Source organism: Urocitellus parryii, chromosome 7 (genome assembly GCF_045843805.1).
Source record: "Urocitellus parryii isolate mUroPar1 chromosome 7, mUroPar1.hap1, whole genome shotgun sequence".
NCBI lineage: Eukaryota > Metazoa > Chordata > Mammalia > Rodentia > Sciuridae > Urocitellus > Urocitellus parryii.
In genome coordinates this window covers 140,558,942-140,583,123 of record NC_135537.1, presented here as the reverse complement: position 1 = coordinate 140,583,123, position 24,182 = coordinate 140,558,942, and the positions used below count along the sequence as shown (strand labels likewise).

Here is a 24,182-nt window from a genome sequence, read left to right as displayed (position 1 = left end):
GCTTTTCCTACCTGACTTTACTGGGGAGGAGTACCCACAGTGGGTAGGGGTTCAGGTACTGCCAAACCTGTCTTGAGGAAGGCTCTGGGTAAGAGGTTGCCTGGTGAGTCCTGAGCCCAGGGTTGCATTTGTTAGGTTCCCCAGGAATCTGGGGAATCACATTCACAGAGGCTGGGCATCTCCTCACCCCCACCGATGCAGGAGGCCCAAACTTGCACTCGGTAAAAGATTTCATTATGTCTCCAAAGGGCTGGGAGCAGTGCGTGCGTGTGGGTATGGGTGTGTGTGTTGAACCTGTTTCCTCATGTCAGTTATGAGATTTCTTCCAGAGGGGCCTGTCTTGAGGAAGCTCGCCTCGCCCCTGGTGGTGGAAATAGAACTCTCCGCCATTGACAATGTTGCCAGTGGGTAGGTCTCTGTAGGGGAACGGGTTTGTATCTGTATCTGTATGCAGAACTGGAGTGCTGTCTGTCTGGCGGGGTGGTAGAATCAAGTGAGCCTATTAGGAGAAGGGCCAGTGTGGGGAGACCACCCATTTGAGATCAAACCCAAGCCCCCTAATATCCCCAAGCATCGCGCTAAGCACTTCCCTTGCCTTGGGCGAGGGACAGAGGGGGACACCACCTCGCCATGCAGCACCATTGCTGAGGCCCCCTTTACCCTGGGCCTCCCTAGGCCAGCTCCTGTTGAGTCCTGGACCAAGCATTCAGCCCAGGCCCCTGCAAGACACTCCTTTGGTTCAGGTCTCCTGTGAGGGGCGGGGCTTCCTTCCCAGTTGAATCCCTGGTCCCAGCTTAGGGAGGTGGGGTCCGGAGTCCCAGACCTAAAGCATTGGCAAGGCCAGTCCATTCACCCCGCCCCATCCAGCCCGCTGAGCGCAGAGCTCCGCCCAGCAAGCGGGTCTAGTCCGTTCCGTCCACCAGCTCGCATAGCATGTTCTCCAAAGCCGTGATTCGCTGTTCCTGGGCCTGCACCCGCTCGCGAAGAGCCTTGATCTCCTCCAGCAGCGTCTCCAGGGTGTGTTGCTGTTGAGGCGCAGAGGACAGAAGCTTTTATCGGAGAAGGGTGGTAGGGGGTGTGCAGACTGGGACAACGGAGCTAGGCCTAATCTTACCGACAGGGATGCTTCGCTGGCCGATTGGCTGCGTGGGGGGCCGGTGGGCGGGCGCACGTCCAGGATATTGCGCTTGGTGACTCGGAGCTCTCGGTGCTTGGGAGGCACGTAGCCGTCCCTCAGCGAAATGAGCACGGGTTCGGCGTCCTGGCCAGAAAGCCATTCATCCGCTTCTAGGGCCGGCTCTGGGCCCGGTGTATCCGGGTACAGATCGTCCTGGAACAGATCTGACTGCGGGGGTGGGTGGACAGGTCCCGTATGAGTCTATGCACCGGGCCTGCTGCGCTCCCTTAACACCTCGGGGAACCCTGCCAGACCTATTTTCTCGTTCCTCACCTTGCGGGGCACAGTCATGATGATGGGTTCACATTTTCTTTCATGCAACTTGTAAAACCTGTAAGGGAAATGTGTTCAACACCCTTGCAGACTCCCACCCCCTTAACTTCTCTTATCTGGGAACAAGGGGTTGGAGGTCAATACTTGTGAACGCCTAATGCCCATTGCACTTTATACACATGATCAATTCTGGGGTAAAACACCTCTGATGGAGTGTTCGTTATCTTTTTTTCAGATGAGGAAACAAGTTCAGAAAATGACAGGCCAGTGAGTGCTGGGATGTCACCCAGCTGAAAAAGACATGTTTGATCCTACCGCCCACCTTCTCTGATTCCAAAACACTGCACTATTAGGGAAGCCCCGGTTTTTTAAGATCTGACACGAGTAGGGGGACAGAGGGGCCAAGACTGCTGACCTAGCGATCTCGCACTTGCTGACATCCAGCCCCCGTTTGGGCATGAAACCCATGCCCCGCTGCGGCTCTTTGCTGCTGAACGTGTTCAGGTAGTGCACGAAAGGTGGTTCATCAGTAATTTCAAAGTACCGAATGCTGCTGTCTCCCTGCAAAACCAGTCGGTTCAGGGTCAGGCCTCATATCTCCAGCCTGCCCTCTAAATTCTCCCCGCCCGGCTGCGAGCACCTTGCCACACAGGTAGACAATGCTGGAGTCGGGATCGTAGAACGGCAGTAGGACTCCGTTGCTGGTGTCCATCTCCTGCAGTGCCACTGGCTCTTCGAAGTTGTTCTGCCCGAGCATAGGAGGAGTGACCAGCCCTGCCCATTGTTCCGTGCTACTTCGAAACCCCCTTGGGGCTTCCTGTCCACCCGATTCCATGCGTTCCCAAGGCAGAGAGCTTACAGGTGCCTTCCCTGGACACATCACTCTCCCTCCCAGGCACATTTAGCCTCAGCGCCAACACATGCAGTCACCGCAAACCACCCCCAGGGACTCGGCATCACCAGGTGGGGGCACCAGCACGAGCTCCTTCAGGCGACGCAGCAAAACTGGGCAGAGGGGTGGGTGGGGGGATGGCAGGCGCTGCAGAGGTGGCAGCAGCCTCCAGCCCTGCCAAGTTGGGCATGCCCTGCGGGTCGGGGGCGCCTGGCCCCTCTCCCGTGATGCCAGTCCCTGGGGCACACACCCCAAGCCTCCAGCTGCGTTACCGGGTCCCACAGGCCCAGCTCTCGCTGGCTCATGCGGGTGAATCCCGTAGTGAAGATATGACCCTGGCGCGTGAAGACAGCCCGCATGGGCCTCATCCCCTCGTGGGCTGCAAACCTCTCCTGGGGGAGGGGGAGAAGGGAGGGGCGTCACCCAGCTGCTTGCCCTGGAGAGCATGGAGGGCCGAGCAACCAGCTTGCTTGACTTGGGTGTGGGGCTTGAAGGCGGGGGAGAGACAAAAAGGGTCCTAAGAACTCAGCTTCCCGGGGCCAAAGGCTGGCTCCTGGCATGGAGGACGTCTGGGCCCGGAGAGAGCAGGTGGCGCGAGGCTCTCAGCAGATCCTGAGCCCGCAAGCTCCCTCAAAGGTTGATCCCTAGAGCAGGCGATGTCTGCTGGCTCCCGGGGTCGCAGCGAGAATTTTCCCAAATGGGAGCTCCCTGCTCCGTTCGGGCCTCTTGGGTGTGGGCCACCGCCTGGAGGGCACTCCTGGCTGACCCAATAGAAGAGCGAGCGAGCGAGCGAGCGAGCGCGCCCGGCGCGGCCTGGCCTACCGGGTCCCAGAGCGCGAGTTGCCGCTCACTCATCCTGCTGAAGCCGGTGCTGAGCAGCTTTCCGTCAGCGATGAAGACGGCCCGCAGTGGGCGGGCGCCCTCGTGAGGTCGGGCTCGCTCCTGCTTGCGGGGTTAGTGGGTTAGAGAGCCCGCCCACTCACTGTCCCCGCCGCGTTAAACTTGCGTGCTTTACCCAGACCTGCACGCGCCCCATGCACCCCACACTCCAGATTATATTGAGGATGGGCGAAGACCGCTGACCTCCCAGGGCACCCAGCTGCGACAAGCAACGCGCGAGGGTTGCCCCATTTCCCGCCCAGCAGGTCAACAAAGCGGCAAGGGGCCAGTCCTCCATTCAATGGGCAGGCCCCAGACCCTGGAAGACGGTGGAGAGAGGGTCCTCGGCAGAGAGGAGAGGGTCCCGGAGCTCAGGTTTCATGCAGGTTCTGGTGGGAGGGTGGAGTTTCCAGCTTCTCCCCTCAATCTCAAAGCAAGGAGCCCTTCTCTGAACTTCTGAGATGCAGGGGAGGGGAGGGAACAGGAACCAGGGCAGAGAATTGCAGGCTGGGGGCTTTCTTAGGAAGGGACCTCTGGTTGCAGGGGCGGGGGAATGGGTGCGGAGGTGGGGGTGGGGACGACTAGTCTTTAGACTAGTGGGATAGGGATGGGGCAGGTGAAAGCTGGGACTAGCAGCTCTGATGATTGTGGGTATAGGGTGCTAACAGCTGGTCACTGGGAAAGGCTGCTCGAGAGTGGCCAGGCCAGGCACTCACCGCCACCACTTGGCCCTTTCGGGGATCAATGATGCGCAGGGTCTTGTCTTTGCAGGTGGTGGCTAACAGGCTACCATTGCTATTCCAGCACACACTGTGTATGACATCTGGGTGCACTTCATCCAGGCTCAGCAGTACCTCCCCAGTGCCCACATTCCAGATGATGATCACATTGTCACCACCTGTCCAGAGTAGACAGGCATGGTCACCTGCCTTTGTCCCCCTGACTCTCATCTACAGTAAGAACCCTCCTTAGGCCCTCAGACCTGCACTGAGCAGGACGTTCCTGGCTGTAGGGTGCCAGGAGAGAATGCCCACACGCTTGGAGTGACCCTCAAGTGTGATGATAGGTTCTGTAATGTTGCGCACAGGGGTATAGTCTGGAATCTGCCACACCTGGGTAGGAGAAAAAAGTAAAGGTAGCCAACTCTGATCCTTCTCTCCTCCCCTGCCTCCACTTAACTGGCTCTCTTTGAGTGGGAAGGATCAAATACAGGGCAAGATGTGGTGGTGTCTGTCTGGGGCAGAAGCATCTGGAAACCAGGAGGGGGCACTGTCAGCTCTCCAGAGACTTCATTCACTCTAGCAGAGAGACTTCAGAGCATTGCCCCCTGCTCTTTGGGCCCCAAGTTGTTCATGGCTATAATTAGTCTTGAGCAGTGCATCCTGGGAGGGAGTGGGCAGGTAGCTAAAAATAGCCTGGGAGCTGGGCAGGGATCTGGGACTCTGCACCTCTTTAGCACCTTCCCTAGCACAGGTGAAGCAGCTCTCCCTGCTCCCCTGCCCAACTGCCCAGCCGCATCCATCTGGCTCCTACCATGATGGTGGTGTCATCTGAGGCACTGGCGATGACGTTGTCATTGTGTGGGCACCAGTCTATATCCAACACAGGAGCAGTGTGTCCAGTGACCAGGGGGTAGTTCTTATCCACTCTTCCTGTCTGGAGTGGTTAGAGAAAGGAGATGTGGGGGCCACTCACCTGTGTTTTTTTGTTAATTTTTTTTTGGTGTGTGTGGTACTGGGGATCAAACCCAGGACCTTACACATTCCAGGCAATCACTCTGCCATTGGGCTACATCCCCACCCAGCCTGTCCTGTGTATTTTTTTGGAGTAGAGAATGTTTACATCTCAATTTTTCCATCATCTGCTTTCTCTTTGTAGACTGCTCTCTGTATCTCCACCCTGTCCAGTCTACTTCCTGGAATGCTGAAGGCAGGTAGAGTTGAAATCATTTAATATTAGGGAATCTAACACTGAGGTAAGATGTCTTAACCAAGGACCCATAGCAAGGTACTGGTAGAGCCCAGCATTCTCAGTCCAGTGCAGTTCAAAGGATATCTAGTTGGAAGAGACTATTCTTGAGCTTGTTCCCCAATTGGAATATCTGTGGGAAGCCCTGGGTAGAAGAGGTTAAGGTAAGGTAGTATTTAGTGCAGTGCCCCAAGCCAGCCTTGGCAGATGTCTCCCTGTCACTGGCTTTACCTTGGGACCACAAGAAGTAGACAATCCTGATACTTACTATTCCCAAACTGGGGCTGGGGGCCCACCTGTTTTGGGTCTTCATAGACTACTTGTAGCAGCTCTGAGATCTCTGCTGGGGCCAGCATTGGCCCAGACTAGGCAGTAGGGGAGAGAGGTGGCTATGTGGCACTGAAATGGCAGTGAGACTGGGGGAGGAGGCAGCTCTAGCTGAAATTTGATCCCTGGGGATGGTGTCTCTGGATGGTGTCTGCATTGTCAGGGGTGAGTCACCAGCTATTGTCAGGCCCGACCCTGCCACTTAAGGGGCCTCCCCAACAAGGTATAGGGGCCAGAACCCAGGTCAAGGTCATGTGTTGGGGTGCCCATTCTGGGGTTAGAGATGGTGAAGGGTCAGCAAAGGTCAGTCATTACCTAGCTCCCTTTCCTAGGAAAGGGTGGGCTCTGACCTTATGTTTTATGTCCCCCTATGTTTTGCTGTCATTCTACCTCAGTGCAAGAACCATAGTGGCGGGGTAGGTACCCAGGGACTATTTGGACAGAGCCTGACCCTGTCCTCAGTGTGCTACTCTGAGATTTAATCAGTCACCCTGAACTAGGGACTAGGGTCTCCAGTCCAAAATATGGGGGAATGGCATGACATTAGGAAACCCAAGGACAAAATCTGGCCATGCCTTGGCTCCAGTGCATCCCAATCATTTCTATCACCAGACTCCCTGTCCTGGTTCCTGCTGGAACAGGATGCTGCATGCAGAGGTGAATGGGCTAAGGAGCAGATGTAGGTCCCTGTGACACTGTTGCTCAGAGTGGGTGAGGGAGTCTCCCCACTGGTTCCTGAAGGCTTACAGAAGAGCAAGCAGTCAGTCCACACAAACTGTCCTCCTGACTAAGGAATGAACTAAGGTGAGAACGCAGGCTGCTGTCAGGAATCCCCAGGGGCCCCAACTAGTATCGTCCCACTTGCTTCCTTCCCCTCATCCCTCACCTTGGCCAGAGGCAGGACAATAAAGGCACCTCCGCCTCCAGCCTCCACGATAATGGCCAAGAATTTGGGGTTGACAGCACAGAAGGAGCTGTCCCATGTAACCTTGGACACACGGATGTCCTCGTAGGCCTGGTCAGCCTTTGCTGCCTGCCCAAACACATGGCGGAACTTGCTCTGCCGAACCACACGCCGGCTCATGGCTGGGGCCGAGATGGAGGATCTCAGTGCCCAGAGTGCTTTTGGTCCTTAGTCCTGTGAGCTGTGGGAGGGAGGAGGAGTGGAGAGAACAGTAAGTGAGAAGGGGTAGTTGGCCAGGAGTTAGCTTCTGGAAGCAAGTTTCTTCAAAGTGATCAAAGTATGGGACGGTTCTTTGCCACCTGTCAAGTGCTATTTAATCTAAAGAGCTAGGATTTAGGACCTGACTAGAGACCCAAGCCAGATACTCTTTGGAAGAGAGAATGGTGTTGTGAAGAGCCAGGTGATCCTCCTTGTATGAACATCTCTTCACCAAAGTCACCGTATCTCCTAGAGGCATCCTGTCTGGAATCACAGAGCTTGGCCATTGGATTTTTCGTTTTGTTTTGTTACCTGGGATCCAACTCAGGGACACATGACCACTCAACTACATCCCCAGTCTTTGTATTTTTTTATTTTGAGACAAGGCCTCATTAAGTTGCTGAGACTGACCTCAAACTTGTCATATTCCTGCCTCAGCCTCCTGAGTCATTAGGATTACAAGGTGAACCCCTGCGCCTGGATCTTGTGTCAAGGCTAGTATGGGACTAGGATTGCAGGCTCCCCCACCCCACCCCAGATCCAAGCTTGCATCTCAGGAAAATGGGGTTTTGCTTTATTCTTAAATTTGCCAAGAAGTTCCTCCTATCAGCCAACTTGAGTCCTTCCTGCTACCATTTTCATCAGTTTTCTCTCATGCTGTTGAGAGGGTGGGCCTAGTGTAAGGTGGACCTCTCCCCCTTCCATTCCTGTCTGCACTTGCTTCTTCAAGAGGCCAGAAACATGTCTTCTGGCTTTTGCCTACCATACTTTGGTCCAATTTCTTTTTGGGGTTCTCTGTCCTATCTTGGGCCTTCCTCCTGTAAACTCACATCGGGGTGGGGTCCCTAGGTGGCAGGACGAGATTTGTAGGGGTGGGGAGAGTGATGAGCCAGTGCCTATGCTATGCTACTCTTCCCGAAGGGCACACCAAGCTCTCCTAAAGGGGCATTGACTCCTGCCCTTTCCCAGCCCGGAGCATCCCTGTGCCCTTCAAAACACTTTTGGGGCCCAGGCCTATGGCCCGGCCTCCCCGCACCCTCCTCCTGCCTCCGGCCCCAGCACTGCGTTCCTGTGAAAGGTGTCGGCGCGCGAGCCTCGGTCCGGCCAAATATAGACACCAAGTCCGCCCAGCCTGGGACCCAGTTTGGCGGCTGGGGGAGGGGGCGCAGACCTTTGTCTCTCCAGAGACCCCGCCCGCTCCGCTGGCTGCGGTTGCCGGTGGTGGGGGTGTACCTGGTCCCGAGCCGGGCTGCGGGGTGCCCACGCTGCGACTCCTCCGCCAAACGGGCCGTGGTTCGCCGGGGGCCGAGGAAGGCGTCAGGGCGCCGGAACTGCCTCTCTGGGTGTCTGGGGCCCGGGTGTCAGGCTGCGCGCTCGGGCCGCTGCCTGAGGCTCTCCAGGGCCGCGGTCCGCTGCAGTCCCAGCTGCCGCTGCCATCAACCGGAGTGGGCGGGGCCTTGGGCGGGGGCGGGGCCAGGGCCCAAACTGCCCCGCCCTCTTTAGCGGCGGGAAAGGGGAGCGCCTCCGACTTCCAGCCCAGGGTCTGTGGGCCTCGGAAAAACGTCGAAAGTAAGTGTTCGTGGGTGTGCGGGTTGCGCGAGCTCCTACCCTACCCTCCGCGCTTCCCAGGTTGGCTGGTCCTCAGACCCAGGGAGGGAATTCGCGAGTGGGCGCGCGCCCCGAGAGGAGGTAGCGCACGAGGCCAGGTGCCTTCGTGCCGCATTCCTGCCACAGTCACTCTCGTAATTTAACCTGTCCTGCGGGCCGAAATTGCGGGACTGCACGTCCAGGTCCCGCAGGGAAGAGTCCCCAGAAGATGCTCTGTGGGAATCTCAGTTTTTGGATAAAAGCCTAGACTGGCCCGGGGCAACAGCGAGGATACCTTACCAGGGACCGTGAATGTTATTGTTAATAATAGCGATAGTGATCATTTGAAAACCTAAGACCATGGCATTATGTTAGACATTTCGCCCATTAGAGACAATTCCATGGAGCAGGGCAGGAAGCAGCTTAGAGACCGGTGTCCATCCCTCCAACACATTCAGAGACCAGAGTAGCCACCTCAGAGGCTGATGCTTAGCCTCTTAATGTCCTATGGACCTTACATGAGCTGGCGCCAACTCTGTTCCAGGGAAGCCTCCTCCCACTCCCCCAAGACCCACAGATCTATTTACCAAGGTCAAGGAGGAGATAAACATTATTTCCCACTTTAGCACGCTGAGTTTAGTTCAGCAGTGTTTTCTCTGGAAGCTTCAGCAAATTTGGTTGGGGCCTGGACAGCTGGAATCAGCAGCATACAGCCTTCTGGAAGGCAGAAACCAGCACTGGGCAGAGGAGGAATGAAGGTGGTGGAAACCATGAGGGTCACCACAAGGCTCCTTTGTTTTTCAGGATGAGTCCAGGTATTCAGTGGCTCATAGGGGAACAGAATCAGAAACTGTCACAGATGCTCCAGAAATAATTCATGGCATAGGGGACTATGAGGATGGATGAGGAGTCTTTTACCTAAAATGATTCCAGGTACATGTATAGGAGAAAAAGACCAAAGTGACTCAGTTATTGATATTATGATATCAATAATTCACACCATGAGCTAGGCACTATTCTAGGGGCTTTACACATTTTAATAACATTCTGGTAACAAGCTTCTGAGATGGTACTGTGATTATCTCTATTTTACAGATGAGGAAACTGAGGCACAAATAAGTTAAGAAGCTTACCCATCACTTAACTGGTGATTAGTGAAGCTGAGGTTCTTGCCCCAGGGTCTGACATATAGGCCCATGCTATTTTTTTTTTTTTAAGAGAGAGAGGGAGAGAGAGAGAGAGAATTTTTTAATATTTATTTTTTAGTTTTCAGCGGGCACAACATCTTTGTTTGTATGTGGTGCTGAGGATGCACGCATGCCAGGCGAGCGCGCTACCGCTTGAGCCACATCCCCAGCCCCGGCCCATGCTTTTCAACAGTATGCATTTCTGCCTCACCTTGAAGGGCAGTGCCACTTTATCTCAAGTATCTCTAAGGATCTGATGTTGCACAATGTAGAGGAAGGATTGCCTGGACTAATTAGAAAACTGAGGTGGCAATCCTGGCTCAGCCATATTTTTGCAGCTCTCTGGGCTATAAAATGAAGTGGACTGGGTGGAGTTCTAGCTCATTTGTTGGCAGAGAAGAGATTTGACGTCTGTCTCCTATTCTGAAATGGCACCCTACCCCTTCTTTTACTTTCAAGACAGCTGGGGGACTTCCTTCTAGAGGGAAGGGTATGGGACTAGGACGCAGGGATCTCAGTCCATCTTGCCTTCAGTTTCATTACCTGGGAAGAGGGGTGCTCTGAGAACAGCAGCAAGGATTCACAGGTATTTGCTTGAACCTGGCTGGCTCAGTCCAGCCCTCCAGCCTTCTGAAGGTTGCCAAGGTCTGGTCCAGCTGTGGGTGAGCAGAGCCAAGGCCCGGAAGAACTAATCAGCGGAAGAAGCCGTTTGGGCTTGGTACCTCCCCTCCCAGATGGGTTCTGAACTGCAGTCCACAGAGACAGGCTGGGATTTCATCTCATGAAGTCATTTTCTGGCAATTTAGCTCTGATTTCATCCTCTTGCTTCAGCTAGAACGCCAAGATTAGCTTATTAGACTGGTTAGGGACCCCAAGTGTTCTTAGAACATTTAGTGAAGTGAACTTATCTTTTACTATGTTCCAAGTTTTCTGATCTTCTAGGGGTGATATTTTGCAAGATTTGAGGTTTCAGATCTGTACTCTCTTAGTAACCAGTGGTGTGCCCCTCCCACTTTACATACACTATTCAGAATGAAGCAGGCTGAGTTTAGTTCAGCAGTGTTTTCTCTGGAAGCTTCAGCCAATTTGGATGGGGCCTGGGAACTGAGCTCTCTCTAGATGGTTGTACTCTCTTGTAGTGATGAATAGCATCACTAAATATCTCTGTGATGGGTCAGTGGAGAGGTGGGAAAGGAGACACCCAACCCCCAGCTCATTTGTTAGAATTGCTCTTAGGCTCTGTCTTCTCCCTATGTCACCGACATCAAATATTTGTCTTCTATGGTGGGAGAGTTAAAGTTTTTACTTCTTTGGAAACTCATGTCTCCTTACTTTCAGTGAGCTTGTGCTAAAAGCATGTTAGCTCTCTCATTAATGTCTATAGAGAGGTCACTCACCCAAATTCTGCCTCTGCTAGGGCAGGTCACTGCAGCTGTCCCTATCCAGTCACTCTGCACCACAGAGGGTGGAAGAATTTTGGTCCCTTTGCTTATTCATTCTGCTAACATTCAGGTGGTAGCTTTGGCAAATGTCTTTGACCAGGCAAGTTCCCAGCTTGGTCACTTGACTGGAGTCATACTGTCTGAAACCATTTTTTTTTTTCCCCTCTGTACTGGGGATTGAACCTAGGGGTGCTTTACCACTGAGCCACATTCCCAGCTCCACTCCACCACTTTTTTTTTTTTTTTTTTGAGACAGAGTCTTACCAAGTTGCTGACACTGGCCTCATGCTTGTGATCCTCCTTTCTCAGCCTCCCAAGTTACTGGGATTACATAAGTGAACCCTTGTGTCTGGCTTGTCTTAACAATTTTTAGTGATTCTATTTCCTATCCAGTCTTCTATTTTGTGAAAGGTAGAAGGTTACATTCTTTACTTTAGATCTCTTAAGGGTGTGCTTGACTGAGATCAAGAGCACCTGTTCTTGATGTCCTCTTCTTCCAACCCTTCCACCTTTCTCAGCACCCCCCTCCTTTATAACACTTAATCGAATACACATTTCATCTTCAAAATAAAAATTTATTCAGTCTGTAACAAGAACATTGAATCTGCACATTTGCGCACAAGTTCACATTTAAAAACAGCGGAGCACATCAGTAATAAAAAAAAACTATGATACAAGTGGAACATCCCAACCACCAGGAAGATTAAGGAAGGAGATGAGACCACTCTTTTATATTCTGCTTCAAATGCCTCAAAAAGGTCCCAGAGATTCCAGGGAGCACCTGCTTTATTTAATAAAATGTGAGCATAAATTTTGGGGTAGCCTGGGGCAAAGGTAACAGTCAGTGGGTGAGTCTTCTGGACTTGTTTTCCATGTTTAGAACAAGTTCTACAAAATAAAGTAGGTAACAAACAAACAAAAAAGGCACCTTTAGCTATGCCAGGAAACCAAAATCCAACAAAACATAAACATCAAACAATTCCGTGGCCTTATTAATTAGAAAACATTTAAGGACCAGTTCCCCAGTTTTCAGTTTGGGTTACCAGCTTGAGTTAAGGGCTGGGTATTAGTTCTCCATGTGTATGCAGTATGCTGCCACCAGTGTTGCTGTGAGGACACAGATGGCAATACCAGCCATACACCTCTTGGGGGATATTCAAGATAATAAGGATGATTCCAGTTTAGAAATCTTGTCCTAGATCTCTGGGGCATTGAGAAGATGAGGCTGGTTTTCTTTTCATAGCAAAAACCAGGCTCAGTCATCTTCCATTTCCAGGCTAGAAAAGTACAGAAGCACCTTGCAATAGCTCTCCATGGCGTCAAGGGACCCCAATCTCTGGGAGAAAGGTTAGGAGTGTGCAGCTTCCTGCTTTGGTGGCAGGTCTTTTTCTAATATGGATGTTGGGTGAGCTGAGGCAACAAATACACTTATGTCTAATACATGCCTTGATCTTTTAGTTTGGAATGGAAAACAAAGTCCACAATGCTATAAGTTGCAATGGTGCTAAAACAAATAAAATTTCATGTTGTCTACTATCAAAAAGCAAAGCAATATTAAACAAAAACCATACTAGTCATTCACCATTACGACCATCACTATTAAGACACACTGCCACTGAAGAAATGACAACTATTTAATAGACAGCGCTGGACGGGAGTGCAGGACACAGATGAAAGTCAGCTCCAGGTTTTACCCACCTATCCACAAGGGCTGACATGGCATTGCTTTATGTGAGGACCCATAGGACAGCTGGGGCCTGGGTGCCTACAAGACTGAATGGTCAACATGATGATGCATATTTTAATACAATGTAAACCAAGTACCCACAAAGTTGTCTGTAAAAGCCAAAGATGGCTTTATTTTAAAATGCCCTTTAAAGTGACTTTTTGCATAATGCTTTCTTAGGAAAAAGAAACAACTCCCACAAAACATCTTTACCAAACATGCCTAGATCACTTCAGAAGTGATATCCTCAGATGAAGCAGGCAAGAACTTCTGTGAACTGCTATGTCTCTAAAGCTTCTCATAGGAAGCTTCAGGTCTACCTGACAGCATCTGTCTGGGGCCCGTGAGCAAGAAGGACTTTAAAGCCTGAGGTATCATCCTCAGGTTGTCCTCAGAGATTCTGGTAGTTCCCAAAATGAGAAAAAAGGAAATGCAAGTTGGGACAAAGGTACAGAACCAGGAAAACACTAAAGAGGCTTCAGAGACTGAGATTCTAGGAATGATCCCAAACAGATGTTCTAAATAGAATCTGAAAGGCAAGTAAAATGGAGGAGGAGGAATACTACCATATTACAGAACTGTGGTGTACACTATTAAATGTTTCCAAAAGAAAGGGTTGTTATTTCTTTCCTGTTGATCACAGGTAACCACCTAGATTACAGCTGTGTCCTCCTGGAGAGTTTTACCCCATGTACCAAAATGTCAACTCTTTTTATGCATGCACATGCACACATACTCCTCCAGTTATTGAAAGACTATGGTGATCTTCAAAAAAAGAAAGAAAGAAAGAGATAAAGAGAGGCACTGGACAAGAGATCAAGGTTTTCCCATTCATCTCTATTAATCTACCAAACCTGTTGATCCAGGTCTGGGTTTTCCATGAACAGAAAAGGGAGACCGGCCACCCAGTATTATCAAAAAGTTTGAAGAAAAGAAAGTCTGGAAAGTTCTCAACTGCCCCCTGAACCTGACACTGCTCAACCATGTACATAACTCAAGAACACCCAAGTGTGGGGGTTTGAGAGGGCTGGCAAGACCCCTTGGCATGGTTGTGTAGAAGGTGTTTATTTAGGTAGGTATGTTAAATTATTAAAAATATATAATTAAAAAAGGAAAGCAGAGCAAGACTGTTTTTCTGCTCCTTATGAAAATAAAGTTTTATTTTTTTTCACAGCATTAGAGGGTTTCCTGCCCAACTTTGTTAGTATTTAATGCACTGAGTGAGCATTAAACACAGTGGCAGGTGAGAAAGACGCATAGTGCCATGTTGTTCACACTGCTTTACTTCTTAATGTGTGGGATGTGGATGCTACTCTCACCCTCCATGCACATCCCCCTTCCCAGCCCCACCACAATTTCTTGTCCTTTGCCCATCTTATTGGTGGTGGAATAGCCTCAACAAAACGGGGTGGTTTAGACAGATGAGTCCTGGAATTCATCACCCTGTCTTGTGAGCCTCTTCACACTGGTACATACCACCTAACAAAATATTTTACAACACATAAATATCCAGGAATCACAAAGCTCCGTGGATGACACATTTTAACACATAAGGGAACTACTGAAGGATAGCACAGGTATACAAAATTATTATATCACAAGATACTTTCCACACGGGGCTGGCTGTCCAACCTGCTTCCTGGCAGTGATGTCAGATACAACCATGGCTTCCATATGGCAACTGGGTACATGGCTCCTCTGCAGCACCTACAAATGGCCTTGGTCCAGTTTATCTGGACCTTTGGGTCATTCTACCACCTGCCCCCTCTGAACTCTGGCCTCTGACATCACCTTGAAGTCTGTACATCTGTCTCTTCCTCTCAGGGCTCTCGTGAGCCAAAAACCTAAGTCTCAAGTTTGTACTCAGCCAATTCTCAGCAATGTGGACATCAACCAAAGCAAACAGGAAGCAAACTTGCAAGCCTTTTCAGTTTTGATGAGCTGTGGTGGGTATTTTATTCCAGGCTAAATATGTTTTCTGTAAGAAGCTCAAAGAGGCTTGTTTATGGCAGGTGCTCCTGTGTTAAGGCTCTCCACACAGCAGCAAAGCAACAATATCCTAAATGGAGTCATTATGGGTGCTTGCCTGTGGCCCAGGCCTCTATTAGGAGCTTCCACTCTGGGTAACACATACTCCCTGGCTGTGATTCTGCTACTGGCAAACAACATTGTGGGATTTTAGTCTCGAACAGAAATCAGCCTTCGGTCACACTGTGATCTAATGGGAGCCTTTAGGGTTTTCTCTAAGGAGGAAGTTACTAATGCATCATTTGGCAGGAGCTGGTGATTAAAAGTCTCCATTTAAACAATTAAAACCACCATCAATGTACTGCGCAGATTCCTTTCAACAACTATCAGTTTATTTCTGGTGTCTTTGTGTCGTTTTCCAGTTGCAACTCTACTCCTTCTTTAAAAAGAATCAAAAGACCCCACAATATTAACAACAAAACATTGTAAGAAAGTGACATTATGTACATAAATACTGTGTATAAACTTTAGAGAAATGATAAACTTTCCAGAAGGGGGGGGGAATCTTATGTCAAGTGTTAACAGTGATAATATAGAAAACTCTGCATTCAATGGAGGTTATACATATGTAACAATTCAAATATAATCTAAGAAATTAAAAAAACAGGATGGGGGAAACAGAATGGAGGAGGAAAAGAAATTGGAAAAAAATATGGCCATTAAACTCAAAAGGCCATAGATTATTCAAGTAATGGAAGGGTTAAAACCCTACATATTTATTCATTTTACAAGAACACGTGGACTTGATTGCTGTTTTTCAAACTTGTCTCTCTACTTTGTTTCAGTGAGAGGGTGCTGCAGAGCACACTTCCTGGCAGGTGGAGCCAGAGTGATCAGCTGCATGGACTGTACCAACCCAGAAGTTACTCAGCAGCAGCCTCTCCAACCTTAGCTTTTATCATGCTCCTCCTTCTTATCATGCGCTCCTCTACAGAAGACTTCTTGGATTTCACTCCAGGTTCCTTTTTAATCTAATTTCAAAAATTACCATCTGGGGGAAAAAACTATTTGCTTGGTAAATTTACAAAGCCAACATGCTTTTCTGTACTGATATGCTCTGGAATACCAGAAGAAATTGGTTCTAGAAGACTCCTTTTAAAGCAGAGTGGAATATTCCTACTTCAGGAACTCCACAGGGTTACAGTGGAGATGAAGGTCGAGGGCACTGTAATGTCCTGGCTGCCCTTCAGCCCATTTGATGCCTCAGGTCTAGAAACCATCACTGCAAAGGCCTGGGCCAGCACTTCCAATTCCCAGCTTCAGTGCCACCCTCCCCATCTGCTTCCTTCCCTCAATCAAGCAAGCATGACAGCAAAATGAGAAGCAGGTGGCAGTTCATTGAAAAACAGCAATTTGCCTTTGATAAAGGTGTTCTTTGAAAATGAGCTTTTTTTTTTTGAGGTTTGAGAATTTTTTAAAAATAAAAAATGATGAAATGGTCTTGCCGTCCAAATCAACCTCTCTCTACACACACACATATACACATACACACCAAGAAAAACCCAAACCCTGCATGCGCCAGGAACAGTAATATGACCAAAATATTATAAAATTAACCAATAAAGTGCATGTTCCTTACATATTACACCTGCCCCTTTACAAACATTTCTCTAAGAAAATCACATGTGTAGGCTCAGAATCACATGGTGTTATAGAAGGGGTTGGTTGTCCGTTTTTTATCATTTGCCCTTTTCAGTCTCCTAAGGGGGTGAGTTCTGCCATGTTGCTGACGAGTTGTCACAGCCACCCCTGGAGCTGGGCCTGCACGCTGCAGTCCCTGGGTCTGTAGCAAAGGAAGGCCTCCTTCAGAACTAGTCAATTCCGGTCCTGCCCTGGGGAGCAAACACTGCTGACTACAACCAAATTCTTTGGCATACTGCACAAGAGGCCTTTCCACTGGCTTGCTCTGTGCAATACACTCTGTTGTTTTGAGTTGTTCTACAAAATACTTGGTGGGCTCTGGGTTCTGGGGGGCACCTGGTTTTTTTTGGAGCTCCTGGGCCTCCATGGCATGCATGCCTGAGTCTGTTCTGATGAAGGGCTGAAGCAATTTGAGATGAGGGGACTCTGGTAAATAGTCTTTACAGAGGTCCAGGTAACTTAACTTGGCAAGAGAAGCTGAGCGCCTCATTTGGGATGGTTTGGTGAACCCTGCCTGGGAAATCACTCGCAACTCAATTTCTTTAGCACGCTCCTTTACCACATTAGGGCTGTGACTGAGATTCTTTATATCTTCACTACTGGAGCTATGTGGGAATCGACAAGCTACAGGTGATGGGTCTGTTTTTTTCTGTAACTCCCCAGTGCTATCACTGAGTTTGCCAATTACACTTAGGTCTTCACTACTGAACTGAGAACCCATGTGGGTCACTTCATATCCCCTGGAGAGGGGATCCTCCTGCCTTTCTTCCCAGCTAACCTGCTCTGTAGAGGGCTCACTGTCTGTGGTGCTGCTTTGCTCTGTGAAGCCTTCCAGGTGAACCACGGTATGGGGATTCAGGTAATCCAAGGTGGCAGATGGTATGTGGGTTGTGCAACTGACAAAAGGTGCTACTGTCTCCAGGGCTGTTGATGGGATGCCGTCCCTGTCTTCAGGGGTGCTCTTCATAGAGGTTGGGTTGGTGGGTCTATCATGTTCAGGAGAGGAAGAACAAGGCAGAGGTAGCACTTGAGGGTGCAAAGAAACCTGGTTGGGGTCCAGAGTCCTGTTCAGATTTTCATCAAGTGCACAGAGCACAGTGACAGACTTCTCCACTTTCACATTCCTCAATCCTTGTTCCCCACTCCCTTCACTGGTGGCTATTTTACCACCTGACCCAGTGTGATCAAGTGATGTAACTGTGTGGGTGTACTCAATGATTTCTATCCTCTTAGGAAAAGGAAGAGGGATGGCCTGTGTCTCAGATTCTTGGTATGAAACTACAGTCCTCTGCTCCTTTGGGACTCCTTCCTGCTTTGTCCTAGTATCTGACCCTGGGCACTCCCTGGGAGCTGGCAAGGGGTGATAGTCTGACAGCTCAAGTGCTGGAACGACGACACTCTGCTCACAATGGGAAAGTAAGCCAGCCTCAGACCCGCTGCCTTTCCCTTTGCCCTTGTTCATCTCTGGTTCCTCAGGGACAAATGAATGTTCTGGGGTGGATTCTTCATTTTTTCCTTTTGGTGCCAGTTCTGCCATGGAAGAATCATTTTTAGAATTCTTGCGAGTAGACAATGAGGTACATGCAGGGGTGGTACCATGGTGCTCCTGCTCCTGCCGTAAGCGCTCTTCAAACTCCAGGGTGGCTCGCCTCACAGACCCAGAGCACCACTTGGCACCTGACTGCATCCCTGGACCCCACAGCTCGTGTTCCCCCTCAGCTGGTTCCTCGTCTTCCGAGTCTGCTGTGGACGAGTGTGTGCGGAGACAGCTTTCTGGGTTGTACTTCCCTGAGTCTTTGGCTAGTTCAGGCTGGGTTGTGTAGAAACCCTCATCTTGTTCTAAAGGTTCAGGTTTGTTCTCTGGGGCCTGGGTCCTCTCAAGGGGCAGTTCATAGATGGTGCTCTTCTTTGGTGTATGGCATGGGTTGGACAGGATGTCCCCTTTTATCTGAATTTGCCCAACTCCTTGACTGATGGACTCAATTTCAGTGATGATTTCTTTGACTGAAATTGCATTTTCTGGATGAGACTGCATGAAGATGTCTGGGCTGACCAGTTCTGAGATTGCCTAAGAAAAGGAAGTAGTGAGAAGATTATGGCATATAATAGTCTAATTGAAAATGCTACTGTACTGTTTATTAATCTTCTGATCCAGGAGAATTTATCTGATTGTGAGAACATGTGTCCTGGAATGGCTGGTACCATACTTTGCCTATCTGTTTTGTCAGACTATAAGAAAAAAACTGGGATTCATCAAGGCCAGTGAAAGAATACTCATTATAGGTTGTATTGCTGTCTACTAATCTTTCTGTTCTGTTTACTCAAGCAGGATTCAAATCTAGTACCTTACTTTAATAGTAATTAGCTTGGAGTTTCCATAATCTATATTGTCCTAGGACCATAAGCCACCAGGATTCAGGCTATACTGGGGTAAATGAAATCTTCCCTCTCTAATCAACTTCCAGCTTGATCCTAACTTGTTCAAGAGAAGAGTTCCATTCAGTCTCAGTGGCCACCTTAGACGTACCCAGCATGAGACAGGGAAAGATGGATGTGGCTGTGATCTCCTGTCTTGCTAACTTTCATCCATATCTTTCCCTGCTCTTTCTAGTGGCAGCATCCCAGCACAGAAAGGCAGGGAGAATGCACCTTGTATCCGATTGCACAATCCCTTAATTTCACAGGGCTCTTTCTGGAAAAGGCTCCTTTGTTCATGCAGCCATGTGCCTCAGCAAACTTAGAAACAACCACTCTTGGACATTTTACTCTTTTACCAGTTACAAATTCCCAGATGGGTTTAGAAAAAGACCAAAGAAAATTGGCCAATGCAAAATCAGATCCTACTGTAAAAAAAATTAGAATTTCAAAATCTGAAAATGATCCTTGGATACTCTTAAAGGATTACTCTATCAATCTACTTTGTTAACACTTTTATGTAAGACTTCAAAGTATAGTATTTGCATAGGAATTGTTCTCATTTTTTTCCTTCAAAAGAGTTTCAGAGCTAGCACAAACAAACAAGGTCAGTCATGCCTTTTGGAGAAATCTGCCAGGACATCAGGCAGAAATGAACTTGCCAACACTAGAGAGATGCCACAGCCAGCCTGGTGTGTGCACCAGTATGAAGGGAGGACTCATATGACCAGGAATGCTGAAGGAAAGCTATTTCTGTCAGCGCTGCTGCACCCGCTAGTCTAAAGGAGAGCTCAAGTATTCTGACTTCCCAGTAGAAACAAAACAGAGGCACAGTCTTTGGGAATGAGGGAAGAAAAGCAGAGGCAAGAGCTGCTCTGGGGTAGTTAAGAAGAGAGAACAGATGAGTCACGGACAAGGTGGGCTAACTATGAGGTGTAAATAAGGAGATGTCAAGAATCTAGTCAGCTCTGTTAAAATCATTAGGTGAAAATTTGTTACAGTAAATTTGTCACCATTTATTCTCCAACTACTGCATGGTATTAAGAAACCATTATTTGTTAGATGCATCCTAATTTTAGGAGTTGTCAAAGTGAAAATGAGTCTTAGAAGTGACAATATACAGTATTTTTCTCCCCTGGTCTTATAATAAGATGGCTTATTATAAGAACTATAAGTGACTAAAAAGAATCTTAGGAGTCTGTCTGTTCCTCAAATTCATTTTCCCAAACCAACTCCTTTTTTTGGGGGCACTGGGGATGGAACCCAGTGGCACTTTACAACTGAGTATACCTCCACCCCTACTCTACTACTTCTTCTTTTTTTGTTTCTGAGGTTTGAACACAAGGGTGGTGTACACTGAGCTACGTCCACAGTTCTTTTTTTAAATATTTTTTTAGTTGTTGATGGACTTTTTTTTTTTTTTTAAATTCGTTTATTTGTATGTGGTGCTGAGAATTGAACCCAGTGCTTCACACATGCTAAGCAAGCACTCTACCACTGAGTTACAACCCTAGCCCTCCTCAGTCCTTTTTAAAAAAATTTTTGAGATAGGGTCTTGCTAAGTTGTTGAGGCTGGCCTCAAACTTGTGATCCTCCTGCCTCAGCCTCCCCATCACTGGATTACAGGTGTGCACCACTGGGCCAGGTCTCTAATTCTTGAGTATCGTAGAAGTGGATCTGAAAAATTCAGAAACTTTATTAACAGGGAGATGTCAGCATGGCAATCAGTTGCTACTCCAACAACTATTTATTCATGTCTAGTTTTTGAATTTTGTGAGACAAAGAGAATTTTCCAGACAAATTTATCTTCTCAGGGAGGCACAAGTCCCATTCAGGCAGCATCTGAGTCCCTGGCACTTCATTACTGGTAAGTTTTGATATAAACTGTAGAGGTCCACAAAGGGGATCTCTCCTTGTTCAGCCAGGACATTGGACATTTGTTTTGGCTAATCCTTTCCTCTGTCATCCCCTCAGAAATGCTTCTAATGATACCAAAGGCCTGAAAAAAGAGAAAATACTCAAAAGGCAATTGAGGATTTAAAAAATATTTAAATCCTAAGTTTTGAAGAAAAATCTTAGTAGACCATCTCCTCCTTACTGCTTCCTAAACCTTTACAAACATAAAAATAAAGTGACCATAACAGAACCTCAAATATTTTGTCTTTGGAAAGAACTTCATTAAATGGTAAACTATAAGAATAGTTTTTACCTTTGACTGTTCCTCATCCACTGAAGATTCTTCAGATGCATGGGGAGTATTACTCAAAGAGCTGCTTCTCTGGTCATCAATAGTCACTTCGGATGGGGCTACTTCTATCACTGATAGTCGACAGCTCTCACTCCTTCCTCCACCTAGTTCCTCCATCCTTGAGTGGGAAAAAGATCGAGACCGGGTTTCTTGAGAGAGTTCTACAAACTTCTCTAGGGCACTAAAAAAATCAATGCGATCTGTACTGAAATCTGAGATTTCAGCCTGGCTACTGGGCTGGGAGCTTGGTGACTCAGGATCAGGGGACATAGGGAGGTCTTTCAGTCGGGATGTCAATTCTTCCATAGGCAGTAAGTGGACATTCATGTCTGCTTTCAGTGCATCTGTCTCCAGATCTTCCACTGTTAAGTCTGGGAACTTGTTGGCCATTTCAGTGGCCTGTCCAGGTTGGATTAAGACTTTGGATGCATGGCAGTTGTCAAGAGGAAATTTTGATTCATTGAGACAACACCCTGAAGAGCATCCATTAATGTCATTTAGGTTTAATTCATCTTCAATCTGTCCAGCATGAAATTCCCTAGAAGTAAACTCCAGGCAGATCATTCTTTCTTTGGTACACAGGCCTTTTTGATTTGTATCTTGTGGGATCACATGTTCTACAAAGACAGGAGGGATGGGTGGGTGACTCTCCATGGTCTTCACTTCAGCAATCTGGTCTGCTGAGGTGGTGATCTCCTTCTTGTTGAGTTCTAGCCCAGGTTTGCAGATGGGTTCGTGGTGGTCTGAGAGGTCACTATCTGAATGAGATCTCCAGAGTTTGTTATGCCGCTGTTTGCTGTGGATGTACACAGGAAATAACTTACTCTGGTTTGTGAAAATAATCAACACCCTCCCAGGAAATCACTCCCAGATAAAGCTTAACCTGTAAAATGTTCTTACATTGCTCAACAGAACTAGGCAATAAACATTTCAAAAGATGCTCAATTTTACTAATAGCAAAAACCAAAATAAAGCAAAATAGCAATAAATCAATATGAGGTCTTTTTTTTTTTAATCTACCAGTTTGACAGGAAATAAAATCCTTGATAACAACCATTGTTGATAATAATATGGCCAAACAATCCCTCTTATACACTGATGGTAAGTGTGAATTATAGAACATACTGAGTCAAAGATGGCAAATTTAACCTTTTTTTTGGTACCAGGGATTGAAACCAGGCCACTTAACCACTGAGCCACATCCCCAGCCCTTTTTTGTATTTTATTTAGAGACAGGGTTTCACCAGGTTGCTTAGGGCCTCACTAAGTTGCTGAGGCTGGCTTTGAACTTGCTATCCTCCTACCTCAGTCTCCCGAGCTGCTGGAACTACAGGCATATGCCACCATGCCCAGCTCCAAATTTAATCTTTTAACCTTAAAGCAATTTTCCTTTAAGAATTTTTCTTGGAGAAATACTACAAGTGCACAAATATATTCATATAAGGATCTTCAATATAACACTGTGATACTAAAAATTAGACACCAAAAATAATTTATTTAAATTATACTTTATATATCTATATGCTATGAGGCTGTTAAAATTGTGTTAAAAATGTTCAACGCACACTATTAAGTAAAAAGCAAGTTATATATGTTTGTATAGGAAAAAATTTGGACGAAGATCATCAACTGGTAATAGTGATTCTTTCGAGGAAGGCAAACATACTTCTGGGGAAGGCTATTAATTTCTCTATTTTATATTCTTGTAACTTTGAATTTAAAAATATAAGCATGTTTAACAACTACAACGGGCGGTGGGGGGAACAACCCACCAGGCATGGTGGCGCAGGCCTGTAATCCTGGCTGCCTGGGAGGCTGAGGCCCTAAGTAACTCAGTGAGAACCTGTCTCTAAATACAATATAAAAAAAGGTCTGGGGATGTGGCTTAGTGGTTGAATGCCTCTGGGTTCAATCCCTGGTATCAAAAAATAAATGAAGAAAAACACCCTAAAACCAAAAAACATACATATCATACAAAGGGAAATAGTCTAATGGAGTCCATTACCAACTCCTCATAACTGGGATAAGGAGTTTATACAGGGTTAATGGCTGACATGGAGGTATGGGGAGGATGGTGATCTTTAATTAGAAAACAAAGGTGGGGCTTATAAATCTGGAGAGAATGCTCTGCAACAGAATGAAGAGGGTAAACATGAAGAACAGGCCATTTTCAGAAGAACCTTAGGATAAGAAAATCAAGCTAAGGTGATACTTGGAAAAGCACATGGGCCAGGTGCAGTGGCGCACAGGCTGAGGTAGACCATGAGTTCAAGGCCAGCCTCAGCAACTTAGCAAGACCCTGTCTCTAAATAAATAAAAGGGCTGGGGATGTTGCTCAGTGGTTAAATGCCCCTGGGCCACAGATTCAATCCCCAGTACTGAAAAAAAGGAAGAAAAGAAAGGCAGGCGAACTAAAGGACCACTTTTCCATAATTACTCTTTGGTTATTTCATGGAGAGAAGCTCTGAGGTGGGGATGGGATTCATTTCAATCTACACACTCACAGGAAGCAAAAATCCCCAAATCCTGTCCCAAAGGGGAAAGCTGGCTGTGTAGTGGGCCAGGATCACCTACACAGTGAGCAGGCCACTAAGTCCGGTCTCCACTACTTACAAGCCTATTAAGAGTTACCTAACCACTGGGTGGAATGTAAAACTTGGCCCAAAACAACTTGCCCCGGGCTTGGGGCCACACCCGAGCTCTGCCGAGTCATGCGCCTGCACTAATGTGACCCCCTGTTTGTTCTGAACTCTGCACCTGCTCTCAGTTCCCCCTGTCTGTCTGCAACTTGGGTGGGGTTCTGACTCAGGCCTGCATAGCAGAGGGGTGCTTTCCCATGTAGGAAGCAGGTCAGGCTCTTATGAAGACTAGCTGTAATCAATTAGCTGGGTGCAAGGTGGGGTTTTCACTCTTTCTAAGCTGCATAAACTCCAGCCACCCCTAGGAGGAGACAACATATCACACTTCTCAAATGAGTGGCTGAGCAAGGACGCAAGCTGAGTGCTTGGATAAGTGGGGCCTAAAGTCATATATTATGATCATTCAAGTTCAGTTTGTTTCCTTTTAAAACTTCTTCTCTTATATTCAGATACCCCTATTTCCCTGAACTAAATATGACTGTACTTTCTAATTTCTGTCACCTATCATGAGGATGTTCAAACCTGTACCAACTCCTCTTGCTCGTGTGGTAGAACAATACCTGTGATGTACATGACTGGGAAGACAGCCCA

General features: G+C 47.9%; 2 protein-coding genes across 11 annotated transcripts in view; both read right to left on the bottom strand.

Annotated features, from left to right (window-relative positions):
- On the bottom strand, positions 1-8,089 carry Coro6 (coronin 6). 3 transcript variants are annotated; one of them, XM_077800949.1, is made up of 11 exons: positions 7,912-8,089; positions 6,403-6,661; positions 4,755-4,877; positions 4,204-4,333; positions 3,938-4,119; positions 3,165-3,284; positions 2,091-2,195; positions 1,866-2,011; positions 1,451-1,508; positions 1,115-1,345; positions 1-1,025 (listed from the first exon to the last, which is right to left on the bottom strand). In XM_077800949.1, exons 2-11 carry the CDS (start codon positions 6,598-6,600, stop codon positions 903-905), a joined length of 1,416 nt encoding a protein of 471 aa, XP_077657075.1. In that variant the 5' UTR covers positions 6,601-6,661; positions 7,912-8,089; the 3' UTR covers positions 1-902. The 3 variants fall into 3 exon arrangements, with proteins under 3 accessions (XP_077657075.1, XP_026244701.1, XP_026244702.2); XM_026388916.2 differs by lacking the exon at positions 3,165-3,284 and adding an exon at positions 2,615-2,734 and having other exon boundaries at positions 7,912-8,087; XM_026388917.2 differs by lacking the exons at positions 3,165-3,284; positions 3,938-4,119; positions 4,204-4,333; ... (1 more) ...; positions 6,403-6,661; positions 7,912-8,089 and adding an exon at positions 2,357-2,567.
- Positions 8,090-11,445: 3,356 nt separating this feature from the next.
- Positions 11,446-24,182, bottom strand: part of Ssh2 (slingshot protein phosphatase 2) — a 254,003-nt gene continuing 241,266 nt past the window's right edge. For all 8 annotated transcript variants that reach the window (XM_026388906.2, XM_077800947.1, XM_026388908.2 and 5 more), the window contains 2 exons: positions 20,914-21,748; positions 11,446-18,357 (listed from right to left, as the gene is read on the bottom strand). In XM_026388906.2, coding sequence (XP_026244691.2) covers positions 16,288-18,357; positions 20,914-21,748 — 2,905 coding nt within the window. In that variant the 3' untranslated portion in view covers positions 11,446-16,287. The remainder of the gene's footprint in view (positions 18,358-20,913; positions 21,749-24,182) is intronic.

Excerpts from the sequence above, each read along its gene's own strand:
- Coro6 (XM_077800949.1), bottom strand. The coding sequence starts at position 6,600 with ATGAGCCGGCGTGTGGTTCGGCAGAGCAAGTTCCGCCATGTGTTTGGG. Across the intron at positions 2,196-3,164 it reads AACTCGCGCTCTGGGACCCG|AACAACTTCGAAGAGCCAGT; the intron begins GTAGGCCAGGCC and ends ATGCTCGGGCAG. Across the intron at positions 1,509-1,865 it reads AGCAAGTGCGAGATCGCTAG|GTTTTACAAGTTGCATGAAA; the intron begins GTCAGCAGTCTT and ends TTTCCCTTACAG.